This window comes from Trachinotus anak, unplaced genomic scaffold (assembly GCF_046630095.1).
Source record: "Trachinotus anak isolate AG129_WGS33_773 ecotype Australia unplaced genomic scaffold, CSIRO_AGI_Tana_v1 ptg000031l, whole genome shotgun sequence".
NCBI lineage: Eukaryota > Metazoa > Chordata > Actinopteri > Carangiformes > Carangidae > Trachinotus > Trachinotus anak.
The window spans coordinates 4,758,142-4,780,677 of NW_027273882.1; the positions used below are offsets into that span (position 1 = coordinate 4,758,142).

Genomic DNA, 22,536 nt, shown 5'->3' on the forward strand with positions numbered 1-22,536 from the left:
CTTGCTGCAACTTAATGACTGAAGGGGCAGAGGAAACGGACATGGAGTAAAATTTGTCACAACTACACCATAATTGACCCTTGAACCACTTTGCTCATCATTAAAACTTGGCAATCAAGGGCAAATATTTTAGGTTTGAGTAACAAAATGCAAAAACATCAGCTTGTATTTGCTAATTTGATTCATTTTGTCATCAAAAGTGTGCAGTATAAATAGGATGGCTTGTTTAGTCTGTGACTAGTGGTTTCAGGATGATTAGATAACCAGCCAGTGTCTGTACTGTTTATTATTATTATTATTATTATTATTAAAGCTGACCTCAAGGTATTTGTTGTTGCAGCAGATTAATCAGTCACATTATAGCCTCAGTTTAGTGTTAAATTCTATTCCAGGCAGTGTAAAATTGTGAAATTGGAACCTATTACATCTAACATGCTGAGAAGAGAGAAGAGTCCATTTAGTTTTATGTATGAGTGCACTGAAACAGCCTTCTAGTCAAAAAGCAGGTGCACCTACACAGGGAGATGAAATTAGTCTTGCTGGTATTTGTCAGGTTTAAACAACCTAAAACATTATTAAAAATACAAAGAGAGAAGACACAGAGTTAGAGCTCTTTTTTACTCGCGAGGAGAACGAACAGAGATGTACTCAGTTACAATCTCCAACCCGCTCTGAGTACATCTTGCCGTCTCCTCTTTTTATTTCCTTAGGGTGGTCCCTAGTTACATGGGAAATGCAGCCTCTAAAGGATGGGGGACACACAGACTGCACTCCTTATCTAAAAACGTTGTGAGAATGTCTTTGATTCCAGCAGGTGTGTTCAAGGTCTGGGACCTTGCAAATTTATCAGTTGCATAGTTTCTCAGAACATCCCTCTGCTCTACTTCAAAGAGTTTCATGTTTATCTCTTCAGTGTGGTTTCGCTCTGTGCCCCGTCCTTGAATCTGCATGTGAGGCCTCCTGATGTCTCTGAAAAACAGCTTGCACAACATCCTACATAAGTAACACACACACAGGCATATGTATGACTCTTAAACAGTATAAGCAAATGTAAGATAACTTCTATGTACAATAATTCCAACAGTATTCTAATACTCCTTAATGTGCAAAATGATCAGCAGATACATTTGCATTAAAAACTGAGCTGATTGCTTATTAAAACTTCTCATTGCTGACTTATGGTGAAAGTAAGTCAGATAGAAATGGAAGCCTCATGCCACCCAAGTTTTTTCAGTCAGAAATACAGAATGATTTTGTGCCAGTTGAATAAGAAATGAAGGAAATGCTTTCAAGTTGTCACTGTTACTGACACTGACAGTCAAAAAGACAGTGTGTCATAACAATGCCCAAGAGTGAAACAGAATTGTGCGTGCGTGCGTGCGTGCGTGCGTGTGTGTGTAGGTGGTGACATACCTGGCAGGTTGTGGACTCCAGAGCTGTGCCATACTGGTTGCTAAGGGTTACCCAGACCTCGGCTGGAATCCCATAGAGGGAGAGCGTTACCTGTCCTTCCTGAGGTTCGCAGTCTTCTGTAACGGTATGTGGACTTTCATACTGAGCATGAGGAGTACATGCAGTACACGATGCCTTTTAAAAATACCTCATAGACTTTTTGTTCACTGTGGGTCTGAGCAGTCTAGACTGATGTTACTAAACAGGTCTGTGTGACAGCACTCATGGTATAAAAGGTAGAAAAATGGCAGATGAGATAAAGGAAACTACAACCTGATGTAAAAACTTTCAAATTAAGGTCTTGTGAATGAATTATGAGGCAGAGGATACATTCAACATGTTTATTAATCCTTAGGGAAACATACTATTTGATTTGGCAGAAATTTTGACTACAAAATGTATTTGCAGACAACAAACTGTAAGGGTAAACTTTAACATCAATAAATTATGCATTTTAAAATGTGTTAATAAATTAGCATAATTACAGTTAACATATAAACACAAGTCTCTGAGGTGTACATTATCTGTGTGAATCTGTTTTTGTGGTGTGAGGATGCAGTTAATGTGTTTGTGTGGCTTGTTGGGTCAGGGTTATCATTATAGGTAGAAACATGAAAAGAAGTTTGGAAGAAATCCTAGAATTTGCCAACAAACTCTGGTTGGAGTGAGTTAGTGGTCTTCTTTCCACCATCAAAATTTACCAGCAACTGTGACTGTGAAGCTGCTCACTTGCCAAGACTAGAAAATGCCCAAGTGGAGATATTAGTTGGCTCCCCCTGAATAAGAATGTAAAGTATTCCTTTTGGAAAGCACTGGACATCATGTCCAGGGTTTCCGCTTTATAGCTCACTCTGACCTGTCCTGTTATGGATAATTTTATCATCCCTTTATAAATGCCTGTCCCTTTGCCTGCTGTATTTGTATACCAGGGGAGAGTGTGGAGGAAAATGCCAATGTGGTGGTGAAGCTGCTGATCAGACGCCCAGAGTGTTTCGGCCCCGCCCTGAGGGGAGAGGGAGGCCAGGGTCTGCTGGCTGCCATGAAGGAGGCCATCAAGATCTCTGAGGATCCTGCCCTGGACCTGCCAAAGACCTCAGCTGGAGTCACTACTGGGTAGGAATCCACACCAGTTTCTTTGTATCTTTGTTCCTGGCATGGTTGAATCAGCATTTAGATCATAAAGACACTAAAAATCTATTGAGTGGTTGGAAAGCAGTCAGCACTGATAAAGTCTCCCATTATCTCTGTCTTCGTGTGAGTTGTTACATTTAATTAGATTTCACATTGTGTTTCTGAGCACTGCTAGTCCAGCATTATTCTTAGTTATTACACTCTTTAATAGAGCCACATCTGTATGTGGCTATATTCACATTACTGGGAAAAGATAGAGTACTAATATGTGTAAGTTTGCACATTGCAAGTTATTTGGAAGAATACTGGGTTATTGCTCTGTGTGTTTGATTATGGAGTTTGGTTGAATTGTTTCACTAAACAAGAAATCAAGAGTCAAGAAAGTAATTATAGAGGAAAGACTTTGCTGTAATTGAACACATGTAAAACATCTCCAGCCTTTCCGCAAGTTAGTTTAAAAAAGGCCTATTTTCTTAAAATAACACAAAGATGGTGTTTACTCAATGTGTTTCTTATGCAAATGAAGTTGTTTTGTGTATTTTATATTTTTTTTACACATGGATCTACCTCTGCCCTCTTCCACTAAGTATCTATGCTAATTTTTTGAAAATTCCTTAAAACAATGACAAAAATTCACCTGTTTGCATCAGTCTTGAGTGCTGAATTTGAGACATTTTAATTGCATTTTAAGACACAGGTTTAATTTAAAGACATCATACAGTGATAGTTTTTAGGAAAAAGGAGTATAGCAGCCTTGGCGTTGATCAAAGCTGTGGCCAGTTTGTAGAAAGTGCTGGTGTCTGCCTGCACACATTAGTATGCAAAGGGTGTAATACACTGGCTGCATTTTAATGGGGGAATGTTGTTATTGCCTGAAGTGAGAATAGAAATTGGGAGGCTGGGCAAAATCAATATGTTTATCATAGTGCTCTGTAAGGAGATCATGTATTCTACCAAAAACATTGTTATAAATGCACACAAAATTGTTCATCTACTGCTTCTGTTCCCCCATTTTACTCTTAAATTGCCTTGTAGAATCTGTGCTGCAGTTGCTGATTGCCAGGAGGGTTTGCAGCATTCAAGAAAAATATTAATCACAATGGCAGATTAATGTTTCTGTCTGTGTGTCTCAGGTCTGGTGAGGAAGAAGGAGAAGTTATCCACATGGGTAATGCCATCATGTCCTTCTACTCAGCTCTCATTGACCTGCTGGGACGCTGCGCTCCAGAGATGCATGTGAGGCCTTTGACAACAAACAGAGCTGAAGAATAGCACATTGTATGAAAACTGTAACCTACAGTAAGGACGACATGGACAGTAGTGCAGACTCGGTTCATGACTCAGATGGTTTTAACAGCTTTATATCAAATTAAAAATAATTATTAAAATTAAAAAATGATTAGAATTGATAAATTTTTTACATTAGCTGTCATGAAGACAAGCATCTGTACACTTACCTGAATGAAATGATGTGGTTTATGTTTTCATCTCTTACAGCTTATCAATGCAGGTAAAGGTGAGGCGCTGCGTATCAGAGCCATCCTGCGCTCTCTGGTTCCTACTACAGACCTGGTGGGCGTCATCAGCATCCCCCTCAAAATGCCTGTAGTTAATAAAGGTACAGTGTTTGTGGCTGCTGTTTTGTTTGTTTTCTGCCTGAAGTAATGCTTTTAAATGTTGACAGTTGAGCAGCAGGTAAATATAAATGAAGTTGATCTGGGTAGAGCAACAAAAATAACTAGTTTGAAAATGCTCAGGACAGTGGGGAAAAAACTTGCATACAGTAATAGCAGCTAAAAGTTAGAGACAGAAAATCTTCCATCTCAAAGAAAATGGTGTTTGGTTTGTGTTCAAGGCTGAAGCTGTGCTCCAACACAGTACGCAACAATTTTAATTTAAATAAACACAAGCCACAGTATGTCAGAAACAAATATTCTCTGCTGCCTGCTGAAGCAGCATACCACATTACTGTCCTGAAATATGACAAAAAGCTGATTTTGCTTGTACAGTGTTTTTGTCACACCGCCAGATCAAAGTAACTAAAACAGTTTCATATTTCTGCACTTTTGGATCCATCTCAACCCTGCCAGATGGAGGTATATCATTTTAAATACCTGCGTTTTGCCAGTGGGCATCATTCAGGAGTGAATTTTCTGTTCACGTCCCTCTGTGTCTCTACTGTGGAAGAAAATCATGCCCAGAAGGTGTTTCTACTATTGTTCCAGTGTGTGCTTTGCTCTAAAATGTCTTTGTACTTATCTTCTTACCTAAAAAAAAAAAAAAAAATTTTATCCTCAGTCGCAATTAATTTCATATTCAATGTTCTTTGTCACAGTTTCTAATATAAAATCAAGCTGTGTCTTGAATGAACTCACTAGGTTTTGCTTTTGTAAAGGTTTCCCCAGCTGTTCATGCCTGGAATTACTTTGAATTAATTTAAGTAATTAAGTGTTTCTACATCTTTTGGTCATAAACCATGTGTCAGTCGATTCTGTATTTAAAGTTGAACTTTTGTTAGTTCAGCTCTTTTGTTTCCCTTTGTTCTTCTTTCCCTTCTTCCTCCTGAATTACCCAGGTACTTCTGAGCATCTTATTTTTCTCTGTCACTCTACCAAACAAAATCTTTTTAATGGAAAAATCTGTAATGTTTGTTTGTTATTTCCTTTCATTCATATCCTTGTCTTAGTATTCCAAAGTGTAAATTTTGATAACAGTGACACATACACCTAAAACTTTTCCCGCCTAAAATGTGTTTAACCTTCAGATGGCACAGTGACAGAGCCCGACATGTCAGCCAGTTTCTGTCCGGACCACAAGGCCCCCATGGTACTCTTCCTGGACCGAGTGTATGGCATCGAGGACCAGAGCTTCCTGCTCCAGTTGTTGGAGGTTGGCTTCTTGCCTGACCTAAGAGCCTCAGCGTCTCTGGATACGGTGAGTCCTAAATAACTTTCTCCACATATCCCTAACCAGCCTTCACCTCCAAATTCCCATTTTGTTACTCACTAGCTACCAAAACATTTGTGTCCATTTCTTAAAAGAGTACACATTAGTCTTTTTAGCCTGTAATTGCACAAAGTAAAACAGCTAGCTGATAGAAGATGTAATGTTTTTATCATCTTCTCTATCTTTGCATACATCTCCCATATCTCTCTAAGTGCTCACAGATAAGTTTAGGTTTCCAGTTTGCTCATTAGAAGTGTGACTGAAGCAGATAATCCCAGAAAACATGAACACTGATTGTTCAGTACATCGATCAGAACATAGTCTCATTGCGACAGCCTCAGAGTCGGCAGATGCATTAACACAATTATTATTACAGTCATCATCTTTGAAACATTAACATCCTCATGAGCTTGAGTAATATGATGATGTTTGACTTCACCACTGAACCACTGAGAATAATTTACCTTTTTCTCCTCAGGAAAACTTATCACCATTTACATAAAATATCAGCCACATAGATTTAAAGCAGGATTATCCTTGACATCATGACATCAGTGGTAGACTTGTTTTTTCAGCATTTCTTTATCTGATTTAAGAGTAAGTTTTACTTAAAGGAGTTTTGGCCCACTAGTAGACCAATAGAACAATGTTTTTTACAAGTGAGTCTCCATGTTGTTTGTATCGTGCACAAGGAAATGGACATCAGACATCAGACATTGCTTCAATAGCAAGAGTTTCCATGAGAGATTATTTACCTAGCGTAGCTTAATTTGTAATAAACATAAGGTAAACTGCAGCATCACCACCACCATCACCTGTCGCCAACAAAAAGTCAAATTTACATGTAAGATCACACACATCTTTTAAAAGGCTATTTCTATTCAGCCAGTGCCCTTTTCAAACAATTCCCCCAGAGTGACATCAAAGAAAAAAATTTTTTTTTTCAACCACACATTTCTTATTGGTACTGCCAGGAGCCTATATTCACCCCCACTTTCTATTAATTTTGACATGTAGAGACTTTACGGTGCCTCTGTAGCCTTCAGCTACATGTATTATTCTCTGTCCCACAGGAGGCGTTGAGCACCACTGAGACGGCGTTGGCCATGAACAGGTACATCGGCTCCGCCCTGCTGCCTCTGCTGACCCGCTGTGCCGCTCTCTTTGCCAGCACAGAGCACTATGCACAGCTGATCGACTCCACGCTGCAGACCATCTACCGGCTGTCCAAAGGCCGCTCGCTCACCAAAGCCCAGAGGGATGCCATTGAGGACTGTCTGCTGGCTATCTGCAAGTAAGGGCCTGTTGAGCTTTGTCCAGACTCAGCTGAGTGAAAATATTAGAGAAGAGCTGGAGGTTTACAGAAGCTGCACCCTGTTATTTTTCAAACAATGCCACTGTCAAATGGCTTGTCTCAGGCTTTAGTGTGACACATATTGAACAGCCCTCTGTTCCACGTAGCCAATCACAAACTACAGTAAACAATGGTTTTAAGTACACTAGATTAAGATCAATGTTACGTAGGCACTAAATTAATCAAGCTTTTGTGCACTTTTACCTTTACTCAAATTATCTATTTGTTTTCTATGAAGTCACATTCTTTCTTATTTAATGTGTTAAATAAATAAAATTAGGTCACCATGTTTTTTTGTTATGGCACATCTTACACAATACACACCTATGTGTGTATTGTGTAAGATGTGCACCAGCAACATTATTCTTCATTGACACCTTTAGTTCAGGATTTTAACCACCACGTAATATTTGGCCACCAATTTGGATGTCTTTGACAGAGTTTGACCTCAGTTGATATCTACACAGTTTCTACTGCTGGACTCTGTATTGTTTTGTTGAAATAATATAACCCCTCAACTATTTTAAAGGCATCTGCGTCCCTCCATGATGCAGCAGCTGCTTAGACGGCTGGTGTTTGACGTTCCCATGCTCAATGAATACTGCCAGATACCTCTCCAGGTGAGACACTGTTTGTCGTCACTATCGTTTGATTTATTAGTTAAAAGAGTTATAGGATAATTATAACAATCACAGAAGCGTCTTGTATTTTACAACCCATTTATCTTACTCACTTATTGTGTGTTTAACACTCAGAAATATGATAATTCCCACCTCCACAGAGCATTTCTGGAATTTGGAATTTGTCATTGTGTATTTTGCCCTATAAGAAAATAAAATACAAGCAATATGTTGATTTTGCTATGAAACAGTAAGTCTTACTTGTTGCTTATATGATGCAGTTGCTTATATTGTCTTGTATCTCTGATCCCCAGCTGCTGACCAACCACTATGAGCAGAACTGGAAGTACTATTGCCTGCCATCTGGTATGGGCAGCTTTGGCATAGCCTCCGAGGAGGAACTCCTTCTCACTAAGAAACTATTCTGGGGAATCTTTGACTCCCTTTCTCACAAGGTACAACCAGATATACATATTTATTAAGACAAGTCGACAGTATGTGCAAGGGCCTAGAAATTCTTTGTCATTTTGGATAGCTCTTATAGTTCTCTGTATTTTCTTCCTCCTCTTAGTAAATTTCCTTCTCTGGGAATACATTTGAAGTGTCAGGAGACGAGGAAATGTTTTCCTTATATCCCTCTCTGTTGCATAATAAAATGTTTAGTAGTCTAGTAATTTTTGCTCTCATAAACATTTCCTGTTTGCTGCTGTTTTTTATATTCTGTTTTCTCAGAATCTTGAGTTTTCAACACTTGAGTCTGGCTCTCCTGAGAGAAAAGTTCTCAGTAGTCAGAGGTAGTGAAGTGAAAGCTCAATGAAGTGCTTGTGTGCAGTGCAGCTGAGGCGAAGCCAAAACAGATGAATCATTTATCAGTCTGTGACAGGCCGTCGCCTGGTGCAGACCATTCCAACTTTCTGTCTTTTATTTTCCCTCCTTTCCCCTTTCTTTCACTGGCTTTGCTCCCCTTAGTATATCCATCTAATAATCTAAGCAGACTTATCCTCAAAAAATGTAGAGAAAATTGTGGGGGGAAAAAACAGTAACCCTCCCTTCTGTTGCGTCTGTGTCTTGTGTAGAAGTATGATGCTGAACTTTTCAAAATGGCCAAGTCATGCCTGTGTGCCATTGCGGGGGCCCTGCCTCCTGACTTTGTGGATGCCAGTCTTGGGGCAACACTGGAGAAACAGGCATCAGTGGATGCACAGGGTAACTTTGACCCCAAACCCATCAACACTGCCAAGTGAGTGGTTTAAGTATGCACTAAACTCTCTTACTTAGAGTCAAGGAGAAGAAAAAGTACAATGTTGTAATTACTCAAAGGAATGAAACTCGTACACTGGCTCGCCGGTATTAGCTTTTTGTTTAAAAACAGCTATTTAATTAAATTCTGTGTGTTTTCCGAGAGTGTTTGTCTACAAATCAAAACAAAGCACTTACCTGCTGGATATACAATTAAAATTACTTGGTACTCATAATAAATATTTAAACATTATTTCTCCAGTATCTCCCTTCCTGAAAAACTTGAGTACATTGCCAACAAATATGCAGAGCATTCCCATGACAAGTGGTCCTCAGAGAAGGTTAGTCCCACTGTGGTCTTTGTGTCTTCCTCACTCATGCTGACGTTTGATAAATATGCATATGAAATAATCAGTTGTAATTGTAGTTTACCTTGTCTGGTATAGTAGCATGCCTGGTCTGTCAGTACTTACAGTATATTAGTACTTATACAAATGATTTTGTGTTCCTGAAATGCACCCTGTTCCTGAAATGCACCCTGCTACATGAACTGTAAAAAACTGCTGTTGCAGGTGTCAGCAGGCTGGAAACATGGAGATAGTGTGGAGGAGCAAACTAAAACTCATCCACTGCTGAAACCTTACAAAGCTCTGAGTGAAAAGGTACATACACATGGGTACACATGCAGCTGCTGCTGCTGCTTCTAGGAGAGTAGTGCACAATCTCTTACTGCTGAATGTATATCAGATATAAGCTATATTCATCTTTTAATGCAGAAAATATTGTCTTGATCGGCTTTTGCAAGTAAATGAAAGTTTGAGTTATAAAAACAAGACGGAAGCAATGGTGTTGGCTGCATCAATGGGCAGAGCAAAAGTGACACAATTTTAACAAAAGTTCAAAAATGTGTAAAACTTGACTGGCAAAGCAGGAAACTGATCAAAAATAAATGACTTTTTTTGCTTGGCTTAACTAAATCTAAGGAAGTGAATTGAAATGTTATTAACTATAATTAACTAACTGATGCAAGTTAAACTTGTCAAACTTGTGTGTGTGTTGATTGTAGGAGAGAGAAACATACCGCTGGCCAGTGAGGGAGTCGTTGAAGAGCATGTTAGCTATGGGCTGGAACATTGAGAGGACCAAGGAGGGAGAAGCACTGTTCCAACAACGAGAGAGCGACAAACAACGAAAGATCTCTGAGTCTCAGGTAATATCCCGATATCTGATAATACTTGTCACATGTGTTTTTTGTTTTTTTTTTATAATACTTTTATTTACTAAATCACTAACTGACATAATTCACAAGTTTTTTTTAAGGTTGTTTTTGTCCTCTGAGTTCATCAGCCTCAGATCTTGCTGTGGTGTTTTTGCACTGTGTTCAGCACATCATTTATAATGGGACTCCATTAAAAAAATAAATGATACAACCACTCCCTTCCCTGTAAGACTAATACACACAGAGCAACAAAACTAATAGCTTGAATCAATAATGGTATCACTTAAACATCTAGCTTAATTTATCATTAAATTTTTTTTTTTTTTTTCTGGACTAATTTTGGCCACATAAATATTGAAAAGGACTGGGAAGTAGCTGCTGCACTTCTAACTTAACAAGGAAATGTTTTCTAGCACCTCAGGGATCTCAAATGTCAGGCTGTCTGTGTCCGTCTTTGCCTTTTGTAATTGTTCAGTTCAGACAAATCAGGTGTATGTGTATTTACTTTCTTTTGTCATAGCTCAGAAATCTGAGAATTTTTTTTCTTTTTAATATTTTCAGATATACTCTACACTTAGATTGTGTCTGTCTGACTTTGTAGGTTAATGGATTCAGTCCTGCTCCAATGGACCTGCATAACGTCAATTTGTCCAGAGAGTTACAGGTTGGTTTTCATTTAACTCTTGGTAATTGTTGCCACATATGCTCTAAGTCAGTACCATACAATAGGAGATACTGTTTCAGTGTCTGAAACACAAAACCAGAATGAAAATGTGGTGATAATTTCATACTGCTGTTTCTGCAGGGCATGGTGGAAGTGGTTGCAGAAAATTACCACAACATCTGGGCCAAGAAGAAGAAAACTGAACTAATTAGCAAAGGTGTGCAAATGGACACTTTTGAGCATTTCATTGCAGCCTGGATGAGCCGTAATAATTCTGACCAGTCATTTATGTAAAATTGATGTTTTACATTTGATTTGAACAACCAGGAGGAGGGACCCACCCACTGCTGGTACCCTATGATACCCTGACAGCTAAAGAGAAGCACAGAGACAGAGAGAAGGCCCAGGAGCTCTTCAAGTTTCTGCAGATCAGTGGCTATGCTATCACAAGGTCTCCTTTCACTCTCATGTGCCATTTGTTTGCAGAAAGAAGTTAAAAGAATTTTATCTTACAACAGCACAAAGCACTCTTAAAAATGTACTAAATTGTGTTTAATTGGCATTGATTTCACATGATTTCACATTGAGAATTACATTTAGTTTAAGTTACGGAATAATCAGCAGTAACCCATGTTTTCTTTACATTGGCTTTACTGTTGGTAATGTGATGGAAAAGACAGAGTTGTAATTTCTGATCTTTTCATCCCAGAGGTCTGAAGGACATGGAGCAGGACTCGTCGTCAATGGAGAAGCGTTTTGCATTCAAGTTTCTCAAGAGGCTGCTAAAATGTATTGATTCTGCCCAGGAGTTCATTGCTCACCTTGGTGAGTGTGTGACATTTTAAACACGGATACACTGCGCACTAAGAGGTTCTGTACATTGATTGAAAACTCTTCCATGACACTGACTTTGCCGCTCAACTTTGCTGTTAATCCAGAGGCTATGGCCACCAGTGGGAAAACTGACAAATCACCTCATGACCAGGAAATTAAGTTCTTTGCCAAGGTCTGGGAGTCCACTAACACTTGACACTTCTTGCAAATGAATCAATGAAATATTGATGAATTTACTTTGATGTGGTTTTCGCCTCATAGCTGCATTTTCTCTCTCCAGGTGTTGCTTCCTCTGACAGATCAAACCTTTAAGAACCACTGTCTCTACTTCCTGTCCACACCCAGCAAGAGCTTGAGTAGCTGCGGATGTGCCTCTAACAAAGAGAAAGAGATGGTCACCAGGTACTGTGCAAAAGCAATGAATAATCTTAGTAATCAGTTATTCCAGTGACATGTTTTTTGCTGGTTAGAGAGTTTTCTTCCTGTATGTATAATATCCTCTCTTTCATCTCAGTGAAGAGTACATAAAAAGAATTCCTCTTTCATATTTTCATCAAACCTTTTCCTTCCTTGTGCTTTTCTTTTTTCAGCCTGTCATTGTTATCTCTGGAGTTTTTTGTTCACTTCTTTTCTTATTGCCTGTCTTTTCCAGCCTGTTCTGTAAGCTGGCAGCTCTTGTCAGACACAGGATTTCTCTCTTTGGTAAGGTCGGCATTGCCTCTGTCTGTGCGCTTGTGTGCCTCTTCACTTTGAATCTCCTCATATATCTACACTAAATGTCTCTCTCACAGGGAGTGACTCAGCAATGATGGTGAGCTGTCTGCACATCCTCACTCACTCACTTGACACCAGGTGAGGAAAAATCACCGGTACATAATCAAGCAGACATTTCTGTTGCTGCATGTACAATAAACAACAATTTTGTGCTCCCTCCTCTGTCTCAGAACGGTGATGAAGTCTGGCGCCGAGCTGGTCAAAGCTGGGTTTAGGACTTTCTTTGAGAATGCAGCGGAGGACTTGGAGAAGCTGGTGGAGATGCTGAAACTGGGGAAGTTCATGCAGTCCCGTGCCCAGATGAAGAGTGTCAGCCAGAGCATCAGCTATGTGACTGTGGCACTGTTGCCCATCCTCACTGCCTTGTTTGACCACATCAGGACATATGAGTTTGGAGTAGACCTCCTGTGTGAGTTTGTATTTCTATTCACAAGTTCTTTTTTTAACAAACAAACAGGGGGACAACACACAAGTTTATACATATTTAGGCTGGGCTTACTGTATGTGAAGGCTTATATTTCCAACTATCACAAAACACATATAGCATCAGTGTCTAAATACAAACACAAAACTCTTTTTATTCCTCTCCTCTCTCCTCCCCTTTTCTGATTTGCATTTTGATTAATGGAAACTTTTTTCATTTAGTCAGTCATGCCATGGTCACACTCCATAGTTGCGAGAAAAATAAACAGAATAAAATGACAATGAAAATGAAAATGAACAAAGAGGGTGTGGTGTTGAATTAAGGCCACTCAGTAAGTTTTGATTTATCTTTTTCCTCTTGTCATGTTTAAGTTTTGTGAATGTTAAATGTTTTCTTGTTTGTTTCAGTGGATGACGTGCAGCTGTCCTGCTACCGAATCCTGACATGTTTCTACTCTCTGGGAACGGGAAAGAACGTCTTTGTGGAGAGGTAGGAGGCCAAAATCCTTCAACTTTGCAGGAGGCTTCTAGGCTTCAGGCTTCAGGCTTCTACACATGAGCAATGCTGTATGTTAGATCATTAAGTTTAAGAATCCCTGGTAATGATGAATACTTGCTGTCTAGGAGTTAATAAGTATCAAAGGACTGTGAAATAGAAATACATAAACTACATTATGCTTGTCGCTGTTAATTAGACTATGACTCTTGAGCTTTTTCATTAACTCATGTTTGTGACAAATACACTCAGGACTTTTAGGTGATTTGTAGTAGCTCATGTGCTCTAGTAAAAAGTGAAATTTTATGTGGTACATCACGTGTTACAAAATGAAGACAGCTGTATATATATTTATGAAAATCTATTAACAGAAAAAGATTTAATGGCCCGGGGTAGAGGACACAACAGAAACATTGAGTGCTGTGAAATGATTTTCATTAAAACCACAATTCTGTGCAATTGTTCTCTAACTGGCCAGAAAACCTCACAATACTGTTGTGGAAGAGAAATGTTCTCACCTTGAGCCAACCCGAGCTGTAAAAGAACAAGTGAACAGGTTTGACCGCAGCCTTATCTTGGCTGTCTGGTCTAAATTAATCCTGACACCATGTGGACCTCTGCAAAGGCTGTGTACAGAAAGTCTTGTGGCAAATCGCCCTTACACTAACCCCAAAGTTTTTGGTTGCCAACACACGTCAGCCTGGATTACAAAGCTCTTTTCAAACAGAAGAATAAGCGTTTAAAGTGTTTTAATGTTGTACATTGCAACAATTTCTGAAATATACTGAAAATATATCCAGACATCTTCCTGCGCTGGGGGAGAGCCTGGCGACCTTGGTGGGAGCCATGCCTGTAGCGTTCCTGGAGCCCCACCTAAACGCCCACAACCCACTCTCTGTCTTCAACACCAAGACTCCTCGAGAGAGAGCCAGTGAGTTTCCACCTGATTCTCCTTCATATATTGATTGTTATGTTGCTGTGAATATACTCTTAGTTTCCTCCTCATTGTCAAAATCCAGATTTCTTGGAAACAGTCAGTCTTAATGTCTGATCACAACAACTGATGTTTTTCTTTTCTAGTCCTCAGTATGCCGGACACAGTGGAGGAGATGTGTCCAGAGATGCCGAGTCTTGACAGACTTCTGAAAGATGTCAATGATGTCTCAGAGTCTGGTGCTCGCTACAGTGACATGCCACAGGTTTGAAGGGCTGATGGGATACTTAAATGTATGCAAACTGCTGGATGTCTGAGGTGTTTAGACCCACAAAAAACATTCACTACGTTATCTGCTCTTGAGTTGTGTTGTTGGGAGTGTAGGATCTAGTGTTTTTAGTGCTTGGCCCATTTTAAGGACTTAAGTCAGGATATCTCAGCCACTGTATGTCCCTTGCGATTTGCCTATATTAATGCAATACTAAATCTCCACAGTACCCCTTTAGTTAAGAGTTTTCATCTTTTATTTGCTACCAGTGATGTTATATTAATAAAATACGTAATAAGTAATTAATTAGGATCTAATTTAATTTTCTGAATTGAGTGCAGGATATTATTTTACAATTTTAAAACTGAGAATTAAAAATGACATTAACAGCTAAAAAAGGTTTAGATATAGTAAACATTTAAATATGTGCATATGAAGCTAGAATACATGAATATAAAACTCCATTGGACAAATATAACAAGTAGAATTTATACCTACATAGCCGCTGTGACTTGGTAATTGGTAAATGAAAGTTACACAGAGCTGAGTTTAGGACTCGTATCAGAGATTATCAGTGTGTGTTGCACAATCAAGATGTACATTAACCTTTCAACACTTTAATATTTAATGTTCATTCATGACATATTCACAAATAAATACACACCTTGTATTTTGTTAGCTCAAAATCCATCACAACTGGAAGCTATTGCATATATTCTTGGATTTATAATGTCACCTAGAACTTTTGTTTCCAAAAATAACACAGTGGTCTCTTCTTGATTGCCTCTTTTGTCATCCATACCTTCATTCATCCAGACATTTAACCCTCAGCCTGTCCATCTTGCAGGTGATTGAGGTGATCCTTCCCATGCTGTGTAATTATCTATCCTACTGGTGGGAGAAAGGTCCGGAGAGCTCACCTCCAGGTGCCCAGTGTTGCACCATGGTGACATCTGAACACCTCAGTATTATCCTGGGAAATATCCTCAAGATCCTCAACAACAACCTGGGCATTGATGACGCACCCTGGATGAAGAGGATTGCAGGTGACAGGCTCAAGGCTGTTTGAGAAATGAATGTTATCTGTTCGGGTTCTCACTGGTCAAATTGTGTTTTTACCAGAGTTGCAAATTCAGGAATTGTAACGAGTTCTTTGGGGATGTCAGATAAAGTCAGTGGATAAATATATATGGATACACACACACACACACACACACACACACACACACACACACACACACACACACACACATATGCACATACACATTGTAGGAGGTGCTGTTTTTCTACACAGGTAGAAACTGCCCTGTTCATCCCTTTTCATTAACAAACAAGGAAAGAGTCCAGTTTAAGGTCAAGGAAACACTTTAGCATGATAAACCCTTTTAAATGAAGGAATTCATGTGGGAACATAATAAAAATAATAATAATTTTACATTTTTAGTGCCCATTCTTTAGTGGGAGTTCAAGAAAGGCCTATTAACATAATTGGCTGCTGAGGGAGCACAGGGCCTGAGGCACACTCACTTTTTCAATCCACATTTGAATGTTGTACTTCTAAAACATTTACAAAAAAGAAAATTATACAGGGGAAAAATTCACAATGTGCCCTATATTTAACTATTCCTGGTATTAGTCCAACTGCTTTTGAAGAGGTCAGGGTGAAAAGCAAAACTGGTATTCTTAAAAAAAATACTTACAAACTTAGTAAAACTAAGTGATGACTGGAGTTTGATAGTTATGGCAGTTGACATCAAAGCCAATATCCACATGGACACAGAAAAAACTTACGTTTGTTTTGTAAATCCAGGGTACAAATCCTTCCAGATACCTTTCATTATTGAAAGCATCAGTCTTTTTCATTGTCTCTGTCTCCAGTCTACTCTCAGCCAATCATCTGCAAGGCTGGAGCAGATCTGCTGAGAACCCACTTCCTGCCAACACTGGACAAACTAAAGAAGAAGACAGTGAAGGTGAGAGCTTAAAAAATACTGTACATGTTATTACAGTTTTGACATTGTATCTGTTGCACAGTGAAAAATGGCTGACTCCATTGCTGAACTTGTGGTGTATATATGAAGCTGTCACATGAGAACATCTTGCTCATTCACATGTTCTGAGAGTAAAAATACCTTCGTTTTACTTGCTGAAAGAAGGCACAGAGATGAGATGATCACTATGGCTTAGAAAGAGGTCATGTGAGAGGACATTTAGTCTAATGATTGATTTCCAAAGATGAGCTGTTGATGTGCTGCAAATGTAGGTTGTGGCTGAAGAGGAGCTGCTGAAGGCTGACGGTAAAGGTGACAACCAGGAGGCTGAGCTGCTCATCCTGGATGAGTTTGCTGTGCTCTGCAGGGACCTCTACGCTTTCTACCCCATGCTCATCCGTTATGTGGATAATAACAGGTATGACGTTCATGCTCACTTAGATAGAATTAGTTTTCTGTCCTTTATTTTTCTCTTGATACTAGGGGGTATTTATGTTTGTAACAGATGTAGGCTGGTTTTAATGTGTGAATGCTTGCATAGGATATGAGTTTCTTTGTTGTGCCTTTTCCTACAAAGATGTAACATGACATATTGTCACTCAGTAGGTTTGTGTGTTTCCTCCAGGTCTAGGTGGTTGAAAGAGCCTGATGAGGACTCCACTGAACTCTTCAGGATGGTGGCTGAGATCTTTATCCTGTGGTGCAAGTCCCATGTTAGTTTCATTGATAAATGTTTATATCACAATACGGTTTTTAATGGGGGGATATTGGTCTTGAGGATTTACTTTCAAATGAACCTCTTTTCTTTGTCCTCTTAATGCAGAACTTTAAACGTGAGGAGCAGAACTTTGTGGTTCAGAATGAGATCAACAATTTGGGCTTCCTGACTGGAGAGGGCACGACAAAGATGTCCAAGGTAAAGATGTGGGATAACACATAGGATGTGGGTGGATACACATTGCAAAATTTGAGATATTTTCTATTATTGAGAATAAATCCTATTAAAAGACCAAAACCAACAATGAATATCTCCTACAATTATATTAAAATATTACCTGTTTTGGTAACATTTGCTAAAAAATACAGTGGCTTGCTGTTAAAGGAAATTAGTGAGGATTGTTAAAAATTAAACTTTATATTTGTGAAACCTTTTTAAACATTTACAACTTCAGTAGGAATGAAGAGCCTTGGGGCTGAGTACCACAAAAGGCAGGAGAGTCCAGAAGTATTTAGACTGACTGACACATGTTGAAGAAAAAAGGCCAGCTTCAACCTTAAAAATATTAAAGAAATCACTGAAAGGAAACGGGCATCTCTCCTTGAGTTTTACTATAGAACAGAAGGGATCAATGCTGACAAATGTTCTCTCTTGATTTTCATATGGGTCAGAAATTGAGGTCTGTAAACCAGAAATGTCATTAACCAGCCAAAAAATACTCAAGTTATTAGTACTGATCTACTGGTTTAGATTATCAATAATAAAATCATAATTTGAGACCCTTGGGATTGAAATGTAATTATAGATAACCTTTACTCAGTAAAGGTGAGGAACTCACAGACCTTTCAAGAATAACTCTTTACCTTCAGAGGCAAACCTCTTCATTCTAGATTAAATCTGTCCTGTTGTAATGAGCCCAAGAGATAGAGCTGAGTCCATCTCAGTCCTCTCTGGGTTTAATTTGGAATTCTCTCACTTCTCTTCTGTTCTTCCCATCACTGTGTCAGCACTTTAGAACAGCACAACCTGAATACTTCCTGAGGGGATCCCCTAGTGTTCCAGTTCTTGGTACTGTATTTTAGAGAATCTGCAAATAATAGGAAAAGTCCTTATAAGCACTTTTCCTGTGTTTTTAATCAGTTCCCTGATATGTGCTGAACAAGTTGAATATGCAAATGTGAGATGCTCAACAAATCATCTGTATGACTTCACACCTTTTAAATTTGCCTATACATCAAGGGTTTACGGCATATGACGTTTCATATGGATATTTGTAGTAGTAAAGTCAGGTCATATATCTGAATGTTCACAGTGTTTGGTCCAGCAGCCGCTCCACTAGCTGTCACAGTCAGACTGTTGTTTATTAGTTTTGGCAGAGCTGGACAGTTTATTTATTTTCCCTATGAGCTGTTTTGACATGATCACTCACAGTGGAGAAAAAATAGTTGTTTATGTTGCAGCAGTTTGGGTCCCTAGCATGTGATTCATCTCAATGTAATATTTTGAGGGAGAAACACACTTCCTGAGCCCTGACAGTGTAGTCCTATTGTAGACAATTGTTATTTTAAATTTGAAAATATTAAATGTGAAGTAAAGAAAACATTAAATGGTCAAAATTTTGCCCAGTAAAAATTGGACAAACCAACAAAACAGCATCATTCTGAGCTATCAAAAACAGAGGATGTAATAACTTCATTGTGGAAATCAACAAAAAATTCTTAATTTAACCACAGCTGACCAAATTTTTAAAAATGTAACAAACTTTCTTGATGAAACAATAATAATATTTTCATTTTCATGTTTGAAAATATTTAATCACTTACATCATGAAATCATTTGTCTTATACCACTGCCACAGTGATGAAATTGAATTAAGTGGACAAATTTGGCAGAAAAGGTGCAACTTAATTTTCTCAGTTAGATTGTTACCAGTTTTGTGTTTTGGTTTTTTTTTTGTTTGTTTTTTTCTTTGTCAGTTTGGTTGGGTAGTTTCGGATTGGTAGAGGCAGGACTTTCCATAAAACAGATTAACTAAATTTGACCAGCCAAGAAGGAGCTGGATTCCTTCTACTCTCTAATATAGTTGAACAAACTTTTATTGTGTCTCTCTGTAGTCGGGTGGGGACCAGGAGAGGAAACACAAGCGTCGCCGTGGTGAATACTACTCCATCCAGACCTCTCTGATTGTTGCTGCCTTGAAGAAGATGTTGCCCATTGGCCTCAACATGTGCACCCCAGGTGACCAGGAGCTCATCTCTTTGGCCAAGATACGCTACAGTCTGGTAAGCTGACGAAACATCACCTGGTAAAAAGCTTTTTGCTCTCCCTTAGTATTTAACTAAATATAATAATTGATATTTTAACATTTTTTATGCACAAGCTCCTTTCTCTTATTACATGTCCTCATTCAGCCTTATCTCAAGTTATCCTAGACCTTATAATTTGATTCACTGATGAATAATTTTAATGACGTTGGAAGGAGAGGCTCTAACAAAGTTAATCATTGGAAGTTCCTACAGTGCGCAACGTTCCTAATCCTCTATCAGACATACATTTACTGTACACTGGAAGCCAGAGTGGTGCCTCTTAATCAGACTTGAATAGCTGTGGCTGTTCTTTACCTGACAGCCCTATCTTCAGTCTGTATGGTATGCTTTACCAGCACTTTAACACCACCTCTGCCTCAATTTCATTATGATAGCGGTTACTCAGAAAGAGTTGACATAAATTAAGACAGATTTTGGACCTGATGGATATTAAACACCTTTTATGCTGAAATAGACATTATTTATTTCTAGAAAGATATATTTTTCAAATGAAATCCACTGATGGCTACTTTTCCTTTTTAATGTGTGACAATGTCATACTAACTTAATTTTTTCTATGTTATGATGAATACCCTTCCCTTCATAGAAAGACACAGATGATGAGGTGATGGACCACTTGCGTCAGAATCTCCATCTTCAGGACAAGGTAAGATGATGTTCTGTGTAGCTGCAATTCCAGCAGCAAGAGCAGTAAAACTAAAAGTAGATGTATTAACGCTGTTAAGTATAATTTGCTGTAGTTTAGTTATTGATTTGAAGGTTATTGTCTTGTAGTCTGATGATCCAGCAGTTCAGTGGCAGTTGGACCTATACAAGGACGTGGTGGTGAAGAGCGGCCTACCTACAGACCCAGAACACACAGTGGTTCGAGTCCAGAGCATCTCTGCGGCAGTTTTCCACCTGGAGCAGGTAAAAACACAGGCATCACTTTAAATCTCAAATATTATCAAAACATCAGTAAAAATGGAAAATATATTAAACAGTATCTGCTTATGCTATGTGACACAGCAATAGCTTGTGGTGATGAAACACTTTTTTATTTAATTAGCCAATTCAAGTTTCTCAAAGGTTTTAGACTTTTGATTAAAACCCCCTGGGCACTCGTGATAGGCTTTTTCCACAATTTTATGACATGAACAAATAAAGCAAAAAGTGACCCACAGATCAATGGCAAATGACAACATTTGTTAGTTGCAGCCTTGTATACAATACCAAGATAATACTTAATGCATTATCACATTCTTTAAGTCATTGTTCTGATAAAAAGCTACATAAATCACATCTTTATTGCAACTACACTGCTGTGTCATTTCCCTGTTCCTTAGGTGGAGCAGCCTCTGAGGAATAAGAAGTGTGTGTGGCAGAAGCTGCTGTCCAAACAACGTAAGCGTGCTGTGGTGGCTTGTTTCCGCATGGCTCCACTCTACAATCTACCCAGGTGAGTCTTTTTTATACCTGTAACACTCACAGAACTGATATACAATGTCAATAATGAAATATTGACATGAACTATTTAAACAACCCAGTTAGGACATTGCTTTGTCTCAATCTAACCGTACATAACAAGCAATCACCAAGTAGTCATGGGGGGATGGGGCATTTTTTCTTGATTGTGTGCCCATGTAAACCCCTCATCGCCTCCCTAATGACATTTTCTCCTCTGTGTTGTTTTTTTTTGCATAACACTACCTCATCCTCCCTCAGATACAAAAATAATAATTACTTCCTGAATGGCTATCGGGAGGTTTGGCTGGAAAGGGCATTCAAAGCCTCCAGCTTTGACCGCCTGTTCTCCCTGCTGACGGTAAAGTGAAACTACGGGGCGAATGCTTCATCTGTTCAACCCTCCCCCCCTTCATCCACCAGGCTGTGGACCGATCTCTGCCTAGCAACCAGTTGTTTCTGCACTGTTGATTCTGATTGGTCAGCTAGAATGAGCCCAAGAATTGATGGAAACAAACTTATTTGGAAAGTGGAAACACACTACAAGCTGCAGGCCTCTGTTTCATTTCAAGTGAACCCTGAAGGAAGGAATGAAGAAAGAAAAGAAGAAGAGAGACAGAAAGAAATCTATTAAATACAATCTTGACTTTGATAAGTTGGCTAGTTGGTTTACAACATTATGTTTGGTTGCAGTAAGATATAAAAAGTTGTTTTATGTCATTTTGTTTCCTGCTATTATTGATGATTTAAAGATTTGTTTTTTATCTGACATTTTGCCAAAGATTGTGCAGTTTTACAACACATCTTTTGTTAAGGAAAATATGTGTGAATCTAATAATTACAAGAAAAGAATACAAGTTGTTTCACAGATGTGCTGATGTGTTGGAAAACTGGATATCCCCCCTAAAGTGTGCATGCTCCTCTAATGACTTTTACAAACCCAGTGGAAGTAACTGCAGTTTCCAAATGTGACCAGTCAGAAGAGCCAGTGGGTCCCACATTGACCAATCACCACCCTGCCTGAACTGCACTTCCTGTAACCCCTTCCTCCCCCCTACATCTCTCCTTCCTGTCTCCTCCAAAAACTCACCAGAACCCGCCCTAATGCCACTGTACCTCCCTCCCCACTTCCCTCCATTCCTCCCCACCTCCCCTCACCTCCCCCTCCCCAGGCATCGCGCTATCAACCTCTTCATCCCGGCCTATGAGAGACTTTGGATAGAGGCAGAGGAGTACTCCTTTGAGGAGAAGCTAGTTCAGGATCTGGCAGTAAGTACTGGGCTTGCCTTGCCCTCGCCCCGTGTGCCCTGCGTTGGCACCCCTCTGCCAGTCCTGTCTGCCGAATGCTTCTTTAGCTCCGCGCCTGTCGAACCTTGGGAGCGCGCCCGGGTGGGGATGTCACCCAAAGCGCCCAGGGGCCCCCGCTCTAGGCGTGCAAAACCCTTCAAACAGAGATCCGTCAGGGGTCAGAGGCTGCATGACCAACTCAGGAGACACAGGGCCAGCTCCGGCGCTCACAGCTCTAGAAAAGCAGGCTATGCCTTTCTGACAGCAGTGGTAAGGAGGGCCTTTCACTACAGTAGGAGACTGTCACTAGCTGTTTGGCTGTCAGATCTGGATCCAACCCATCAGTTGTCTTTTCGCTGTACTCTGTAAGTCTGTAGTGTGAGTGTGAAGGTGACGTTACAGTACGTTTTGTGGCC

The 22,536-nt window shown here is 39.4% G+C and overlaps 1 protein-coding gene across 9 annotated transcripts in view; it reads left to right on the forward strand.

The window, feature by feature from the left end:
• Positions 1 to 22,536, forward strand: part of ryr3 (ryanodine receptor 3) — a 110,990-nt gene that overhangs the window by 71,447 nt on the left and 17,007 nt on the right. For all 9 annotated transcript variants that reach the window (XM_071467778.1, XM_071467772.1, XM_071467774.1 and 6 more), the window contains 34 exons: positions 1,402 to 1,537; positions 2,382 to 2,565; positions 3,717 to 3,819; positions 4,081 to 4,201; positions 5,348 to 5,517; positions 6,603 to 6,823; positions 7,413 to 7,503; positions 7,818 to 7,958; positions 8,580 to 8,743; positions 9,005 to 9,083; positions 9,315 to 9,404; positions 9,809 to 9,952; positions 10,563 to 10,625; positions 10,767 to 10,842; positions 10,953 to 11,076; positions 11,335 to 11,450; positions 11,564 to 11,631; positions 11,740 to 11,861; positions 12,112 to 12,161; positions 12,251 to 12,311; positions 12,404 to 12,642; positions 13,065 to 13,146; positions 13,953 to 14,083; positions 14,233 to 14,351; positions 15,202 to 15,400; positions 16,233 to 16,327; positions 16,618 to 16,763; positions 16,971 to 17,058; positions 17,169 to 17,261; positions 19,178 to 19,345; positions 19,977 to 20,036; positions 20,165 to 20,299; positions 20,716 to 20,828; positions 22,006 to 22,102. In XM_071467778.1, coding sequence (XP_071323879.1) covers positions 1,402 to 1,537; positions 2,382 to 2,565; positions 3,717 to 3,819; positions 4,081 to 4,201; positions 5,348 to 5,517; positions 6,603 to 6,823; positions 7,413 to 7,503; positions 7,818 to 7,958; positions 8,580 to 8,743; positions 9,005 to 9,083; positions 9,315 to 9,404; positions 9,809 to 9,952; positions 10,563 to 10,625; positions 10,767 to 10,842; positions 10,953 to 11,076; positions 11,335 to 11,450; positions 11,564 to 11,631; positions 11,740 to 11,861; positions 12,112 to 12,161; positions 12,251 to 12,311; positions 12,404 to 12,642; positions 13,065 to 13,146; positions 13,953 to 14,083; positions 14,233 to 14,351; positions 15,202 to 15,400; positions 16,233 to 16,327; positions 16,618 to 16,763; positions 16,971 to 17,058; positions 17,169 to 17,261; positions 19,178 to 19,345; positions 19,977 to 20,036; positions 20,165 to 20,299; positions 20,716 to 20,828; positions 22,006 to 22,102 — 4,089 coding nt within the window. The remainder of the gene's footprint in view (positions 1 to 1,401; positions 1,538 to 2,381; positions 2,566 to 3,716; positions 3,820 to 4,080; positions 4,202 to 5,347; positions 5,518 to 6,602; positions 6,824 to 7,412; positions 7,504 to 7,817; positions 7,959 to 8,579; positions 8,744 to 9,004; positions 9,084 to 9,314; positions 9,405 to 9,808; positions 9,953 to 10,562; positions 10,626 to 10,766; positions 10,843 to 10,952; positions 11,077 to 11,334; positions 11,451 to 11,563; positions 11,632 to 11,739; positions 11,862 to 12,111; positions 12,162 to 12,250; positions 12,312 to 12,403; positions 12,643 to 13,064; positions 13,147 to 13,952; positions 14,084 to 14,232; positions 14,352 to 15,201; positions 15,401 to 16,232; positions 16,328 to 16,617; positions 16,764 to 16,970; positions 17,059 to 17,168; positions 17,262 to 19,177; positions 19,346 to 19,976; positions 20,037 to 20,164; positions 20,300 to 20,715; positions 20,829 to 22,005; positions 22,103 to 22,536) is intronic.